The 16,276-nt window shown below is 40.0% G+C and overlaps 1 protein-coding gene across 1 annotated transcript in view; it reads right to left on the bottom strand.

The window, feature by feature from the left end:
• EDNRB (endothelin receptor type B) overlaps positions 1-16,276 on the bottom strand; it is a 46,117-nt gene that overhangs the window by 16,622 nt on the left and 13,219 nt on the right. Inside the window, exons 3-5 of the mRNA XM_077483063.1 lie at positions 5,720-5,832; positions 3,829-4,033; positions 3,470-3,619 (exon numbers count right to left, since the gene is read on the bottom strand). Coding sequence (XP_077339189.1) covers positions 3,470-3,619; positions 3,829-4,033; positions 5,720-5,832 — 468 coding nt within the window. The remainder of the gene's footprint in view (positions 1-3,469; positions 3,620-3,828; positions 4,034-5,719; positions 5,833-16,276) is intronic.

Genomic DNA, 16,276 nt, shown 5'->3' with positions numbered 1-16,276 from the left:
TGATTGCATTGATCATTTCTTTACTGATCAATGCATTCAGTGTCAGTTGTGACAGTAAAAACTGTCAGGACAGTTAGTGTTAGGTCCAGGGTAGCCCCCTATCACCCCCCAATAAAGATTTAACCCCCTGATTGCCCCTAGAGTTAACCCTTTAACCCCCTTTTGCCAGTGTCACTAAGCGATCATTTTTTCTGATCGCTGCATGTGTCGCTAGGTAGCTAGTTATTTTTTTAGGTTCACCGCCAGGTTTTTATATCGCTAGGTACCCCGATATACTACCCAATAATGGTTTTAACCCCCTGATTGCCGCTAGTTAACCCTTTCACCCCCTTTTGCCAGTGTCACTAAGCGATCGTTTTTCTGATCGCTGCATTAGTGTCGCTACAGTCGCTAGGTAGCTAGTTATTTTTTTAGGTTCACCGCCAGGTTTTTATAGCGCTAGGTACCCCGATATACTACCCAATAATGGTTTTAACCCCCTGATTTCCGCTAGTTAACCCTTTCACCCCCTTTTGCCAGTGTCACTAAGCGATAATTTTTCTGAACGCTGCATCAGTGTCGCTAGTGTCGCTAGGTAGCTAGTTATTTTTTTAGGTTCACCGCCAGGTTTTTATAGCGCTAGGTACCCCGATATACTACCCAATAATGGTTTTAACCCCCTGATTGCTGCTAGTTAACCCTTTCACCCCCTTTCACCAGCGATCACAGTATAAGTGTCATTGGTGACGCTGGTTAGCCAGTTAGTTATTTAGGTTCCCCGTCAGGTTTTTATATAGCGCCAGGGACCCCCATATACTACCTAATAAAAATTTGAACCCCCTGATTGCTCCTAGTTAACCCTTTCACCACTGATCACCGTATAAGTGTTACGGGTGACTCTGGTTAGTTTGTTTTTTATAGCATCAGGGCACCCACCATTTATTACCCAATAAAGGTTTAACCCCCTGATCACCCGGCGGGTGATATCAATTAGGTTTTAGGGTCAGGGTCTGCGTCGCCCCAGGCAGCGCTAGGTTAGTGCCAGTACCGCTAACACCCACACACAAAGCATACACCTCCCGTAGTGGTATAGAATCTGAACAGATCAATATCTGATCTGATCAGATCTATACTAGCGTCCCCAGCAGTTTAGGGTTCCAAAAAAACGCATTGTTAGCGGGATCAGCCCAAATACCTGCTGGCACCTGCGTTTTGCCCCTCTGCCCAGCCCACCCAAGTGCAGTATCGATCGATCACTGTCACTTACAAAACACTAAACACATAACTGCAGCGATCGCAGAGTCAGGCCTGATCCCTGCCATCGCTAACAGGTTTTTTGGTAGCATTTTATATTCAAATCCGGAAGGCAGTGCTTGGTTTTCGGGGTCCCGTACGTGGCTAGGCTCCCAAAAAGTCCCCCACATGTGGTATCCCCGTACTCGGGAGAAGCAGCAGAATTTATTTTGGGGTGTAATTTGACTTCTGCCCATAGCATGTGTGAGCAATATATCATTTAGTGACAACTTTGTGCAAAAAAAAAAAAAGTTTGTAATATTCCCGCAACTTTTGGCAAAATATAAAATATTCCATGGACTCAACATGCCTCTCAGTAAATAGCTTGGGGTGTCTACTTTCCAAAATGGGGTCATTTGGGGGGGTTTTGTGCTATTTTGGCATTTTATGGACTTCGAAACTGTGATAGGTAGTGAGGAGTTAAATCAAAAATTTGCACCCTTAGAAATCCTGAAGGTGGTGATTGGTTTTCGGGGTGCCGTGCGCGACTAGACTCCCAAAAAGTCCCACACATGTGGTATCCCCGTACTCAGGAGAAGCAGCAGAATGTATTTTGGGGTGTCATTTCACATATGCCTATAGCATGTGTGAGCAATATATCATTTAGTGACAACTTGGTGCAAAAAAAAAAAGTTTGTAATATTCCCGCAACTTGTGGCAAAATATAAAATATTCCATGGACTCAACATGCCTCTCAGTAAATAGCTTGGGGTGTCTACTTTCCAAAATAGGGTCATTTTGGGGGGTTTTGTGCTATTTTGGCATTTTATGGCCTTCGAAACTGTGATAGGTAGTGAGGAGTTAAATCAAAAATTTGCACCCTTAGAAATCCTGAAGGTGGTGATTGGTTTTCGGGGGGGCCGTGCGCGACTAGACTCCCAAAAAGTCCCACACATGTGGTATCCCCATACTCGGGAGAAGTAGCGGAATATATTTTGGGGTGCAATTCCACATATAACCATGGCATGTGTGAGCAATATATCATTTAGTGACAACTTTTTGTAAAAAAAAAATTTTTTATTTTTTTTGTCATTATTCAATCCCTTAGGACAAAAAAAATAAATATTCAATGGGCTCAACATACCCATCAGCAATTTCCTTGGGGTGTCTACTTTCCAAAATGGGGTCATTTGGGGGGGATTTGTACTGCCCTGCCATTTTAGCACCTCAAGAAATGAGATTGGCAGTCATAAATTAAAAGCTGTGTAAATTCCAGAAAATGTACTCTAGTTTGTAGACGCTATAACTTTTGCGCAAACCAAAAAATATACGCTTATTGACATTTTTTTTACTAAAGACATGTGGCTGAATAAATTTTGCCCTCAATGTATGACTAAAATTTAGTTTATTCGATTTTTCTTATAACAAAAAGAAGAAAATATCTTTTTTTTTCAAAATTTTCGCTCTTTTTCCATTTACAAAAAAAAAAAAAATCGCAGAGGCAATCAAATACCATCAAAAGAAAGCTCTATTTGTGGGAAGAAAAGGACGCAAATTTCGTTTGGGTGCAATATTGCATGACCGCGCAATTACCAGTTAAAGCAGCGCAGTGCGAAATTGCAAAAAGACCTCTGGTCCTTAAGGTATTTATTGGTCCGGAGCTGAAGTGGTTAAACACCCAACAGGATTGGTAATATATTGTATGGTGCTCATTCACACTTGAGTGTTGCGTCACTTGAAGCTTGTTGCTTGAAACTGAAATAACTAGAGGAGCTTCACTGGGGCAGATTTGCATGTTTTTGGTCCCTATAGACTTCAATAGGAACATATTAAAAAAATGCAGGTAACACACATTTTTATGTTGTGATTTCTTGACTTTCTTTCTCTTAGTAACTAGCTTTCCTTTTACTAAGACAAAAGCACTTAAGCCTGAAACCTCTGAAAAATGCACAGATGTACAAAAGAAAATGCTTAAAACACGTTTAATGAAGATCAAGCTCAAGTGTGAACCTATCCCAAAGCCTAGTACACACAGGTCGAATGTCGGGTGGTATCGGCTGGTTCAATAGAAACATCTATCAAAGGGTCATGAGCGAAAAAGGTCTGCTGACCAGCTCCCGATCAGGGGGGCATACACCGGATTATTAGTACAGCCGCTCCGACCTGAGCTTTCAGTGTATGAGGCTTAACTCTTCCACACATTATCCAAGATAAAACAACAACAACAAAAAAATGTTTAATTTATTTTATTACTTACCTGTTTAAAGTGGTCATTCATTGAAATCCCCAGTCCACGTTTCTTCCATAATAACTGATAAGTCATCAAAGTATAAAAGACTGCTGTCACAAGCAAAGGAAGGCAAAAATAGAAGCTGAAAAGCCACGGGTCTTTGTAGGTCTTGTAGAACTAAAATGGGAAAGGCATCTTTTAGTAAACTGGGAGATATGTGTGATATTAATAACATGGCATGTAAGCAAACCTCTTGATAGAACCATGTCAAAATATTATTTAATATCCACCCTAATGCAGAGATCCATGTGCATTGGAACATCAATTCTTGTTTATATCCTATATAATATATGAATGGGTGCTAGGTGTAATAAAACACAGCTTACCTGCATAAACGATGATGTTTGTTCTGGAAGGAGCATACAACTTTCTATGTTATGTTCTTTGTAGTTGAATTTGATAATATCAAAGCCTATGGCCTCAGGCACTGCCAGCAGTATTGATAAAACCCAGATTAATGCAATTTCCAGCAGAATCAATTTGGATGTTCTACTTCCACCAATACCATTACAGGATACTGCAGCTCTATATCTACATGAACAGAAAATATTAAGTAGTGAGAAAACCAATACACTATATATATATATATATATATATATATATATCACATCCCCACAGATTAGTCTCATTCACTTTTAAATTGGTTCTAAAGGCTGGACATTTTTTACTTGAACGCATTCCCTGTATTATGATAAAAAAAATCTCTGTATTTATGTCTCCCCCCTGTATACTTTTCTGAGTCCTATTCTGAATTCTGCGCTATGCCCATCTGCAGCAGCTCTCTCCTCTCTCTGTGCTCGCAGAGGTAGCAGCAGGAGCCATTGTCCCCTGTTGCTGTCATTCAAATCCTGTGAGCAGAAAGCAGGGCTGAGCTGAGCTTTGTGTTAATAGACACACACAGCCGCCTCAGGAGCAAACCCATACACCCCAATAGGAAGCAGCTTCCTATGGTGGCGCACCAAGAAGAGGAGTGGAGTGAGCTGGCAGAGGACCCAAAAAGGGGAGTTTCGGTGCCATTCTGTGCAATGGTATTACAGGTATGTATGACATGTTTATTATTTTAATTAAAATTCATTTTTACAATCACTTTAAAGTAACTATACTTTTGCCAGCACTTGGACAAGTATCAGATCAGGACTATACTAAAACTGGCCATATATAGTGTAGTTTGATTGCAAACTGTATATGCAATCTCATTTATTTTGGGCATGCATCTCACAATCTGATTAATCAGATGGATGTGGAGCTGGTCATAGCTAAATATCTCACTGATAACAGGAAGGCCATACTGTATATGACTGGGACCTTCTAGACCAGTGATGGCTAACCTTGGCACCCCAGATGCTTTGGAACTACATTTCCCATGATGCTCCACTACACTGCAGAATGTATGAGCATCATGGGAAATATAGTTCCAAAACATCTGGGGTGCCAAGGTTCTCCATCACTGTTCTAGACCAATGGATGAATGCAGCACATACAATCTTTGCATGCTATACTGAGCCCTTTTGATAGCAGGATTCACATATTTTGAACCATTAGAGAAACCCTGTTGACCTGATATCACCCATCTATTGCAAGCAATGCAAAAACTGGCCATATCGTTGCAAATATTGGGCTGTATATGACCAGCTTTTGCTTTTCTATCTCTTTAGAAAACACATAATGCTCCAATATCTTAATTGACACAATCCTTAACAACCACACTCTTGCCTGACTTGTTATAGAATGGAGTTTGATTCAGTTTTTTATTGATTGCTACATTTAAAAACCAATACAGATGTACCTTTCTATGAACTAAAACCAACCTACACTTTCACATCCTCCTAATCTGCATTAACTCACCTACCCAAGCTGCTTTCGTGCCTACATATCACAATAGTGGCCTGCTCCAGTGTTTCCATACTTTCTTCAGAAATTCTTTTTAACACAAGCCATACCTGTGCATTGACTTAAATGAGGTTATACAATGAAATGAGATCACCTGTATACAACCTCATTGAAGCCTATGTGGACTTATTGTGCAGGCATAGCTGATATTGTTGGGCTTTAGGTGTCATTTGTAACTCATACTGATCAGTTTATAGTAGTAGAACATTAGATCTAAAATGACATCATCTCCAGTGATAATCAGCCTATGTAAGGATAGCTTAAAACAAAACAAAAAATTAATCTTAATTCAAATAGTAATTAAATGTATAATAAAAAGAAATTTACCTATCAACAATGAGTGCACACAAGCTAAGGACTGTGATTCCCACTGAAGACTTCTGCAGAAATGGGACTAGCTTGCAGATTTCCGCACCGAACGGCCAAGTCTGAGTAACAAGCTTTAAACAGAAGGTAATTTAAATATGAGTTAGTCATAAGTACTGATTGAATTACAGGCATATACATACATTTTAAGTATTACCCCTTTGGCTTGTGAATGTACACACATTCTGAATATATAAATATATAATGGGGGCTTTTTTTATTTTAACCTGTCCACCAATGGCCTCTTCTAATTCTTGATCTTGAGATAAATAGATTTTTTGTGGACCAAGACTGGAACCATATTGCATTAATAGACCCAATATACAGTAGACATCTACAAATATTTATCTAAAGTTAAAGCATTAGCACTATTTTTAGTTCCTGGTGAAAATGGTGAGTTCCCCTATGTTGCTTTGCATGCCCACCCCTTGTTCCCACGTGCTTGGTCTCTTCCATAGCCAACCAGGTGACATTATTTATTAAAGGGATGTTCAAGTCAAGCTGAGAATTTTCAGTTTATATAATAAAAGTACAAATTTCAAGTGGAAAATGCAATTTATTTTTTGACCTATGCCCCCTGCTACATTTATAAGCATATCCCAGCGTTCAACTAATGCCTGGAAAACTTTGCATAGAAAGGTCATCAGTGCAAAAATGCTGACCTCCAAGGAACTCTTTTAGGGGTAAAAATGGGTGGAAATCACTGAAGTGAAGTCAGAACAGTAAGGGGGATGTGACAATACCTCCCAGCCGAGTTTCTGTAATGCACACATATAGTTAAATAATAGGTCTAAAATGTCCCCTGATAATGTCAGAAGCACACTGACGAAACGCTTTGGGTGAGACTTCCGGGACACATGACTTCCACCATTTGGAACACAGGAGGAATGCAGCCTGGCATTTCCACTCTAATGCTGAAACTGCTCTGCCTTAGTGTATGTGCAATTTTACTTTGTTTTTAATAAATGTTATACATGCTACACTATAAGAGGTCCCTCTTCTCTCCTTCTCTTTATGTAAGCTATATGTTGAGTGTTTAAAAGCTCAGGAGCGCCGTATTGCTGGTTTGGTTCTGGATGCCCTTCTGTACATTTGAATTTCTGGCCAGATGTGAGTGGATAGACGTAGAGAATTCTGAACCTAGAACTTGCCAACTAGAGATTACCAAAACCTGTTTTTGACTTCCTGTAATGGGGATCAAGAGACTCTGGTGGCTGAGCTGTATATACACATGTCGGTGCGTATACATGGTGCACAATCATTTACTGTGGTGTTGAAGTATTATGTCTTTGCCTGGATTCACTTTGGACTTTCCTGCTTTTTAAAAAAAAACAATGTACATTATTTATAGTATACATGTTAAATGGTGATTGGCACATTCACATTATTTGGTGCAAGCACATATATGTTTAGTGGCACATTTTTTATATAATATTTTTTATAATATTTTTTGTTATTAACTTATTTGATTTGAGTAGCACACACCATATGGGTAGCTCAGAGCGCGATTATTAACTATCTTTACCTGGTGAGCAGTATGAGCTTGTGCATTGTCCTTGAGAAACAGGACATCCTTATTAATCAAACCAGGTCATATTTTTCCGCAGATGCATATGCACATCACTCAGAACACAGTTGACTGTTCCCACAGAAAGATTAATCTCTTGTGCAAATTCATGACATGTTATGCGTCAATTATCTAGGATCAGGCGTTCCATGTGTTAAATTTTTTACAGGAATGACTGCTGTGGGCTGGGAACCACCACAGCCGGGATTGTCACTGATGGACATAGAACCCTCTTTGAAAAATGTACACCATTAAATGTCTTAATGCAGCTAGGCATCTCATCACCATACTGTGCTTGAAGTCTTCTGTAGATATCTGAGGGATTTTATACGCCTTCGTTCACAAGAAACTTCATCACTACATGCTGTTCCATGCATGCACTGATGTCTGCCATCTTGATTAAGGGTCTCGAGATTGGCCAGCAACATGTGCGCCGTCTATCAGTAACAGAACATGCTTGCCACTTACCGTGACGCTAGCATCCCTTTTTATACCTGAACAATGAATGCCCCTCGTATATCCCAACATTTGTATTATTGACTTGATGTGGCACTGCAGTTGCCACTTTCTGAATGTATCAAGCATGCTGGTACTTTCTTCCCCTCTGTGCTAGTTATTTCTGTGTTGCTGTGTGTTTCATTCATAGTTCAATGTGAGCTGTCAGTGCCATAATACCACCATTATTATTTAACATCACAGTCACAGACTGTCCTTTTTAATACTAATGTATACACAGCGGCAGCAGAGTTGGCTGTCAGTTGGTTAGTTGGTGAGTCAGGGTCAGAGAGCGAACCTGAAAGTTAAAGCCCCGTACACATGATCAGAAAATCGTATGAAAAATACTGCTTTTGAAGTGATCGTATGATAATCGGATCATTAGTACAGAACTTTCGAGAGACAATCATGACAGTTCATCCGATATTATCTAGTCGACCATGCATGGAATTTTTTTTTCGTACAATGCCAGATCGTGCGATTTTCATTTAATCAGTACAGTTGTCATTCGAAAATGCAATACAAATACATTACAACACATTACAACTCTTCTGAATTTTTATTCTATCGTACAGGAATTTTCGTGACTTTAGTAAACTCTTCAGGTTCGATCTGAGATTAGCGTACAAAAAAATAGTATGATTGTTTGTTCCAGGCATTAGGGTTAAAGTTAGGTGAGATTTAAGGCCTTTCCTTTGTGTGATGCAATCTGTCTGTCTGTAGTTGAACAACAAATACTAAACCACATTATGTGCTTTATCAGCAAAGCTTTTAGGCTCCATTCATTTGTGAATGTGACGCTGTGCAATTACATATGGGAGCCCCAGCGGGATTAGCTGCAGGAGGCAGTCCCATTGAAAGCTTACAATATAAGGTCCCTAACTCACATTCATATACTAGGGCCAATTTAGGCAGAAGCCCATTAACCTACCAGCATGATTTTGGAGTGTGGGAGGAAACCGGAGTACCCGGAGGAAACCCATGCAGGCACAGAGAGAACATGCAAACTCCAGGCAGGTAGTGTCACAGCTGGGATTTGAACCAGTGACCCTATTTTACTGCTAGAGGAGAGGGCTACCCACTACACCACTGTAAATATATATATATTTTTAAAATGTTTACAAAAGATAGAAAAAATTATATTTTTGGACTCATTTATTAAATAATTGTATTACACACACACACACACACACAAAAGAAAATCAGGTTATTAATTAAATTATCCTTAATACATCTAATTATTCATTCATAATTACCAAAATTCAATACTACCATTTTGATTTGGGAGTTAGAAGGACACAATGTGGGAAATTTGGCCTTGATTGGCAATTGACGATAGGTGAATACTTTTAAATATGGGAACATACTTGTTCACTACAGATTGTGCAGCCTGTGGGTGGTTCTACATTTCTCAATGTTTCTGTGTTGTCACATTAACAACAGGGAATTGTTGACATGGATCACTTGGTTTTCAGAAGAATACTGTTTGACAAGACAATACATCCCTTTTGCATTGAATTAGGTGAAAAACATCCAGATAGTAGGATGTGTGTGATGCTAATTTGCCTTGTCATGAATGGAGTTTTAGTCTCTGAGATATTTATATATGTCACTGTCCATGTTAACGTGGGTGTATTTAATTGTTTACTATTATGGTATTATAATTATAAAGACGGTGTCCCAAAGTCACAATGAGCTATAAAAGGAAATAGTGTCGATAAAGACAACTTTACTCATCTGGACATGCCTAAAATTAAACATTATTCGATTTTTCATTTAAAAAAAATAAGCTGTCTCTCTAACAAAAAAAATGTACCTTCATTAGGTAGTATTTTAAAGCACCCTTCTACTACTGGAAGTTGGGGCTGGAGTTTATGGAGAAGAAGTACTCCCAATGACTAGAACACTGATGTTGTAAAGTCTTTTGAGCCCTTTCCCATTGCAAGCTTAGGTAGCCCATACAGTAGTCAGTTTTTTTGTTCAACCAGTGGATTGAACAGAAAAATCCAACCCTATTCACCTATCCACACATTCAAGGTGAGTGAGGAAATTCTCTCCACTGTGTCATTATATTTTGACAGATGGGAGACTTTAGCTGTCAATGCTGGTCAAGTGGGGAAAATCTGATGAACAGTTGTACAGAAGTCAACCGGTAGAATGAGTTCTGTAAAACTAGAGTGTCCATACATGGATGGAAATTCGGCCCGTCACTGCTGAACCGGCCAAATTTTGATCCATATATGGTCTGCTTTAGTCTATTAGGTCATCAGATTTTCGGACTGCATAAAATATACATTTTGGTATTAAGCATTCTGCTATGTTCTATTTTTAACAAGCGTCATAACTATTACAATGCCTGATTTTTGTGTGCTGTGTCTCAGATGGTTCTTTACAAAACTTCTCTTGAACTGTTTACATTATTAATGATTCCTAAAGACACTGACCATCTGTGCATGGCATAGGTATTAACCCCAAACACATTTATTAACCCCAAACACATAAAAAATACTATATTGCAGCTTACTTCAATGTGTTGGATGCATTGGTGTTTTCTATTTTATTTTATTTTTTCTTTATTTCACTTGTTAATCTAGAAAGTATGTTAATGTTTAATTTCCTGTAACAGACCAAGCTTAATAATGGCTTAAAAGTGTTATCAGGAGTCTGCCGTTTATTCTTTAGCCAAGTCTGTCTAAGCCCACATACACACGGTCGGAGATTTTGCCAACCAAATCCGTCAGATTTTGCCCGTCGGATTTAGTTGGACGGATTGTGTCCGAAACTGTTGCATACACACGGTTGGGCCAAGTTGGCGAAAAATCCGATCTTTCAGAACGTGATGACGTAATTTCGTTACGATGGGACTACATTCAGGCTAGTAGCCAATAACTTTGATGTAGGAATTTGATCTGAGCATGCGTGGCACTTGGTCCGATCAAAATGCTCTACACATGATCGGATTAGGTCCGTCCGGCCCAGTTGGTCGGGAAATATTTCCAACATGTTGGAAAATTGGGTCAGACGGAGATTCGGGCGGAATCAGTCCGATGCATACCACACACAGTCGGATTATCTGACGACACGGTCCGATAAGACTCATTCCGACAGATTCTCCGACCGTGTCTACAATGGCTTAGACTGCTACAGCATTTATTAATAGACAGTGTTTTTTTCAATTATATTATCATTTTTTTACATTGTTTGCATTAAATGGACCAAGTTTTGTTTTCATGTATGTATCTTACTATTGACAGAAAACTGAACATTTTCTATTCGTTTGCTTGTATTTTTCATTTTTTGAAAAATTTGCAATAAAAACATGGTAAAAGAAAAAAAAAAGTTTTATAGTAATATGTCTTAAAATAAAAAACAAAACAAAAAAAACTGCTACAGTATCAAGACTGATAGTGCCGCTGTCCAAAGGTGTGTCCTTTACTCCTCAATCCAGTGGAGACACCATAAGACAAGGAAGTTACCTGAGATTTTAATAAAAGACCACATAGATGAGTCTTGGCTAGAAAAAGAATGTTTTAAACATCAGACAGCATGGATTTATGAAAGTCGGAAGTTGTCAAACACATCTAATTTCTTTTTTGTGAAGAGGTAAGCATAACCTTAGATAAAGGAGTGGCTGTGGACATAGTATACAAAATTTTGCAAAAGCGATTGACACAATTCCCCATACCTGTCTAATAGGTAAGGTAAAATCGACATGAGTAAGGTAAAGGCTTGGAAAGATATGTTTGTAAATGGATAGAAAACTGGCTAAAAGATTGTATTCATAAAGTATTGGTTAGTTATATATAAGCTGAATGGTCAGAACATTGATTTTCCCACTCTTACCCACTCCCAAATGTCCCAACTAGAAGTGCCTATCACCTCAGACTGTAATACTGAGGCGCTGGCACGCCTTCCACAGTCTAAGTCACCTGGTTCCGGCGGCCTTCCCTTAAAATTTTATACACAATTTCAAGAAGTCCTCATCCCCAAGCTACAAGCTCTATATACCCACATTTTTGACTCTGTGACCACATTTTGACTCTGACGCACGTTTCGTCAATACAATGACATCATCTGTGGAACATTCCCCAGACGATGTGATTGTATTGACAAAACGTGTGTCGGGAGGAGTTTGATGTGCTGAAGTCACTGCGTACTTGGTCTTAGTGGACGAGCGTCCACATACAGCCTGCCAGCTATTTGCTACATATTTTTTGTCTTCATCTTGTAAATGCAATATTTTTTAAGTTTTCCAATAATCCTTTTAGACATTATTACACTACGGAGAGTGAATTAAATTGTGAATTGAAGTGAATTGTCCCATTCACTTGGGTGGTACTGCCCTTCCTGACCTTGCCCTCTACTATATTGCCTCCCAGCTGTTCCATTTCTATTACTACAACCAAATCGACAGAGACCGTTACTCAAACCTAGTGTGCTCTCCCCATACCAGTTTGGTCGCCCACCCATTCCAGATTCTCCTACGTGGCACCCATGGGCCCTCAGACATCAGAAACAACATGTTGTTCCATCATTTTTAAGATTTGGCAACTTGCCATGAACATAACCAAGGCCCCTACATTTCACACTCACAAGCCCCTGTGGGAGAATTCCCAACTCCCCGAACTACATACAGTCCCTGACCAAAACCTCTGGACAGCCAAAGGAATACTCTTTCTTTCACACGTTCTGGACAGTGGTGCAGTCAGGTTGTTCCAGGCCATTAAAGATGAATTTGGCCTATCCAACCGAAGGCTCTTCCGCTACCTCCAGCTTCGAAACGCCCTCAACTCCCAATTTGGAGAATCCATCCCCAGGCTTGAGTCACTGCTCCTTGTGGAGGTGGTCCATGGTCAAGACCCCAAGGGGCTGATTTCCTTTTTTCTATAACCATCTCATGCTGCCGATGGCCACCTTGCAGGTGTACTGACTGAAGTCCAAGTGGGAGGTGGACCTGGGGGCTGTGGAGGATGGAGACTGGGAGGATGCATTGGCCACCTCTAAGACAGTATCCCCTGTCAGACAGACTGACACACCTATACATTCTTCATAGGTCCTATCTCATCCCGACTCGCCTATGCAGGTTCAAACCCGATCACAGGCCGGCATGCCCCAAGTGCAAGGACGCCAGGGGGTACATTTTACCATCTGATATGGGCTTGCCCACGACTCCAAGATTACTGGTCACAGGTAGTTAAGTTCCTCCATAACCGCATGGGCTCTCCCCTATCTCTGTGCCCTCGCCAAAGTCTACTTGGCATCCTCCCTATCCCTGAAGAGGGGAAGTACCTCAACATATTCCTACAAGAATCTCTATTTCTTTCCAGAATGCAAATAGCTCGCACCTGGATCAAAGCGACCCCCCCCCCCTCCCCACCATCCAGCAATGGATAGGGGCTATGAATGCCACTCTCCCTTATAAAAAGGTGTTGTACCTGCATAGAGGCTGCCCAGCCAAATACAATAACATTTGGAACAGGTGGCTGAATGACACATCCACATGCACGGATTAGGATCAATCCTCAGCTGAGGCTCTGCCTGCAGCGTGTCTCTCGCATTTATTTGTCGCCCCTCTATCTAACTGTTTATCTGCTTTTGAGTACAATGTCATAAGCCTCCTGCACTCCTAATGTCTCTGTAGGTAAAAACTGAGTGTCACCACTCCAAGTGGACCTATTGGTCCTTGTGGTCGGATTCTCAGCTATTTCCCCAATCAATGTGTTCTGACATATACATTGCTTATTTGTAAGTCAAATATGCTACCCTTCTGTTTAGTGCCTGTGGCACTAGATATTTGTTTATGTATCCTTTTTCTTTATGCTCAATAAACTTCCTCTTGATTAAAAAAAAGAAACAAAGTGTTACTATACCTACTGACTACCAACAATACAGACCTGATCACGGATGTGTAAATACGAGGCAATTTAGGAAACAGAGATCACAGGTCAATTCATTTTAGTATAAATCACACAAATAGGAAACATAAAGGTAACAGAAAGACATTGAATTTCAAAAGAGCCAACTTTCCTACACTACGATCCTTGCTAGAAGATAATAATTGGGGATAAAATCTTAGGAACAAAGAACATGGAGGAAAAATTGGTGTGCTTTAAGAGCATATTAAATAAGGGCATTAGCCAGTGCATCTCAATGGGAAATCAATTTATAAGAGCTCATAAAAGTCCTGGATGGCTTAACTCCAATGTAAAAATGCATATAAAAGCAAAAGATCAGGCCTTCAAAATATAAAAGGCTGAGGGATAATTATCAGCATCCCTTTACAAAGAATGCAACAAAAAATGTAAGGGTGCAATCAGTGCCGCTAAGATAGAACACAAAAGGCAGAGGAGAGTAAAAAAAATCCCAAGAAATTCTTTAAGCACATAAATAGTAAGAAAGGGAGGTAAGATCATATTGGTCACATAAAGAATGATGAAGGGAATCTGGCTACTTAGGATGGAGATATGTCAAAGGTATTGAATGTATTCTTCTCCCCGGTCTTCGTGAGAGAATCAGGGGGCTTCAGTAACCAAAACTGGAATGTTTATTCTCATGACATTTCACAGGAAGCACCCTCATGGCTAACAGAGGACAGAATTAGAATTAGACTTGAAAAAAGTGATATTAATAAGTCACTGAGACCAGATGGCTTGCACCCAAGGGTCCTTAAGGAACTCAGTCAAGTAATTGCCAGACCATTGTCCTATTTTTTACGAACAGTCTGCTGACTGGAATAGTACCAGCTGATTGGAGAAAAGTCATAATCAGCATGGATTCATGAAGAATTGTTCTTGCCAAACCAATCTATTGACCTTCTATGAGGAGATGAGCTGCCATCTAGATAAAGGAAGGCCGGTAGACGTGGTGCATCTGGATTTTACAAAAGCATTTATGCCAGTTCCCCATAAACGTTTATTGTTCAAAGTAAGGTCCGTTGGCATCGACCATAGGGTGAGTACATGGATTCAAAACTGGCTACAGGGGTGAGTTCAGAGGGTAGTGATAAATGTGGAGTAGTCAGAATGGTCTGGGGTAGAAAGTGGGGTCCCCTAGGGTTCTGTCCTGGGACCAATCCTATTTAATTTATTCATAAGTGACCTGCAGAATGGGATAAACAGCCCAATCTCTGTATTTGCGGATAATACTAAGATAAGCAGTGCAATAACTTCTCTGAAGGATGTGGAAACCTTGCAAGAAGATCTAAACAAATTAATGGGGTGGGCAACTACATGGCAAATGAGGTTTAATGTAGAAAAATGTAAAATAATGCATTTGGGTGGCAAAAATAGGAATGTAATCTACTTACTAGGGAGAGAACCTCTGGGATAATCTAGGATGAAAAAGGACCAAGCTCAGCAATGGCATGCAATGCCAAGCTGCTGCAAGCAAAGCAAGCAGAATATTGGCATTAACTCCAGAGAGTGAGAAGCATTGATAATTTCAAAAAACAATTAGATAAGCACCTGAACAACCACAACACACAAGGATATACAATGTAATATTGACATAAAATCACACACATAGGTTGGACTTGATGGACCTGTGTCTTTTTTTTCTATGGCATCAAATATCTGCATATGCCTGCCTGCAGTGTTGAAGGCCCTATTTAGGTGGGAAAAAAAATCAGGCACAAACTAAGGTAGGCTATGGATTATGCAATTTTCTTTCCTTGAACCCTGGGTTAAAGGAAAGAAAATTGCTTTGTTCCCCCATCAACACAGTCAGTACTGATGGTAGAATCGCTACCGCTGCCTTATTGTGTCCTGACAGCAAGAGTTTGTGGCTTGTATAGCTTGTGGCTATATCACCGGCAGTTATTGAAAATAAAAATAAATGATAGGCTGGTTGTACTGAAATAGATTGATGGATCAACTTTAGTAAAACCAGCCTGTCCATACATGGATTGAAATTCCTCCAGTTCTGTCTGACTGGCTTCAGGCAACCCATAGATGAGCCAGGGGGTTAAATGAAATAAGAAATAGACTCAATTCCCTCATCCACACACATAAGATGAATAGGGGAATTCACCCTGCTTAGCCTCTTCATACTGACAGCGGGGAGACGTCCTTGTTGTCAGAATAGACTGAAAACCTGCGGTGCTGATTGAGTGGGGAAAATCTGACAGGGTGGTTGAGCAAAAGTCAATATGTTGATAGACTTCTGTATAACCACAGTGGCCATACATGGATGGAATTTGACTGGTCCCTGCTGAACCAGACAAATTTTAATCCATGTATGACTGACTTAAGGGATGGTCCTATCTCATCCCTGGCTTCAAAGGCATGTTATGCACTTAAGCTAGGATTGGTACATCAAATTGTCTAGGCAAGGGTGAGGGGGGCCATAACAATGCCATTCGGTATTACTTGATTTTTTCAAATTATAACATTGAATGTAGTAATCATTCCATAGCTTAAATACACTTTTTCTTGTCCAGTGTTTTCTTCCTACTCTCC

This window comes from Lithobates pipiens, unplaced genomic scaffold, assembly GCF_037356315.1.
Source record: "Lithobates pipiens isolate NorthernLeopardFrog02 unplaced genomic scaffold, aLitPip1_a1.2 Scaffold_16, whole genome shotgun sequence".
Classification (NCBI taxonomy): Eukaryota; Metazoa; Chordata; class Amphibia; order Anura; family Ranidae; genus Lithobates; species Lithobates pipiens.
The sequence above is the reverse complement of the archived record's forward strand: the minus strand, read 5'-3'. Positions and strand labels throughout refer to the sequence as shown.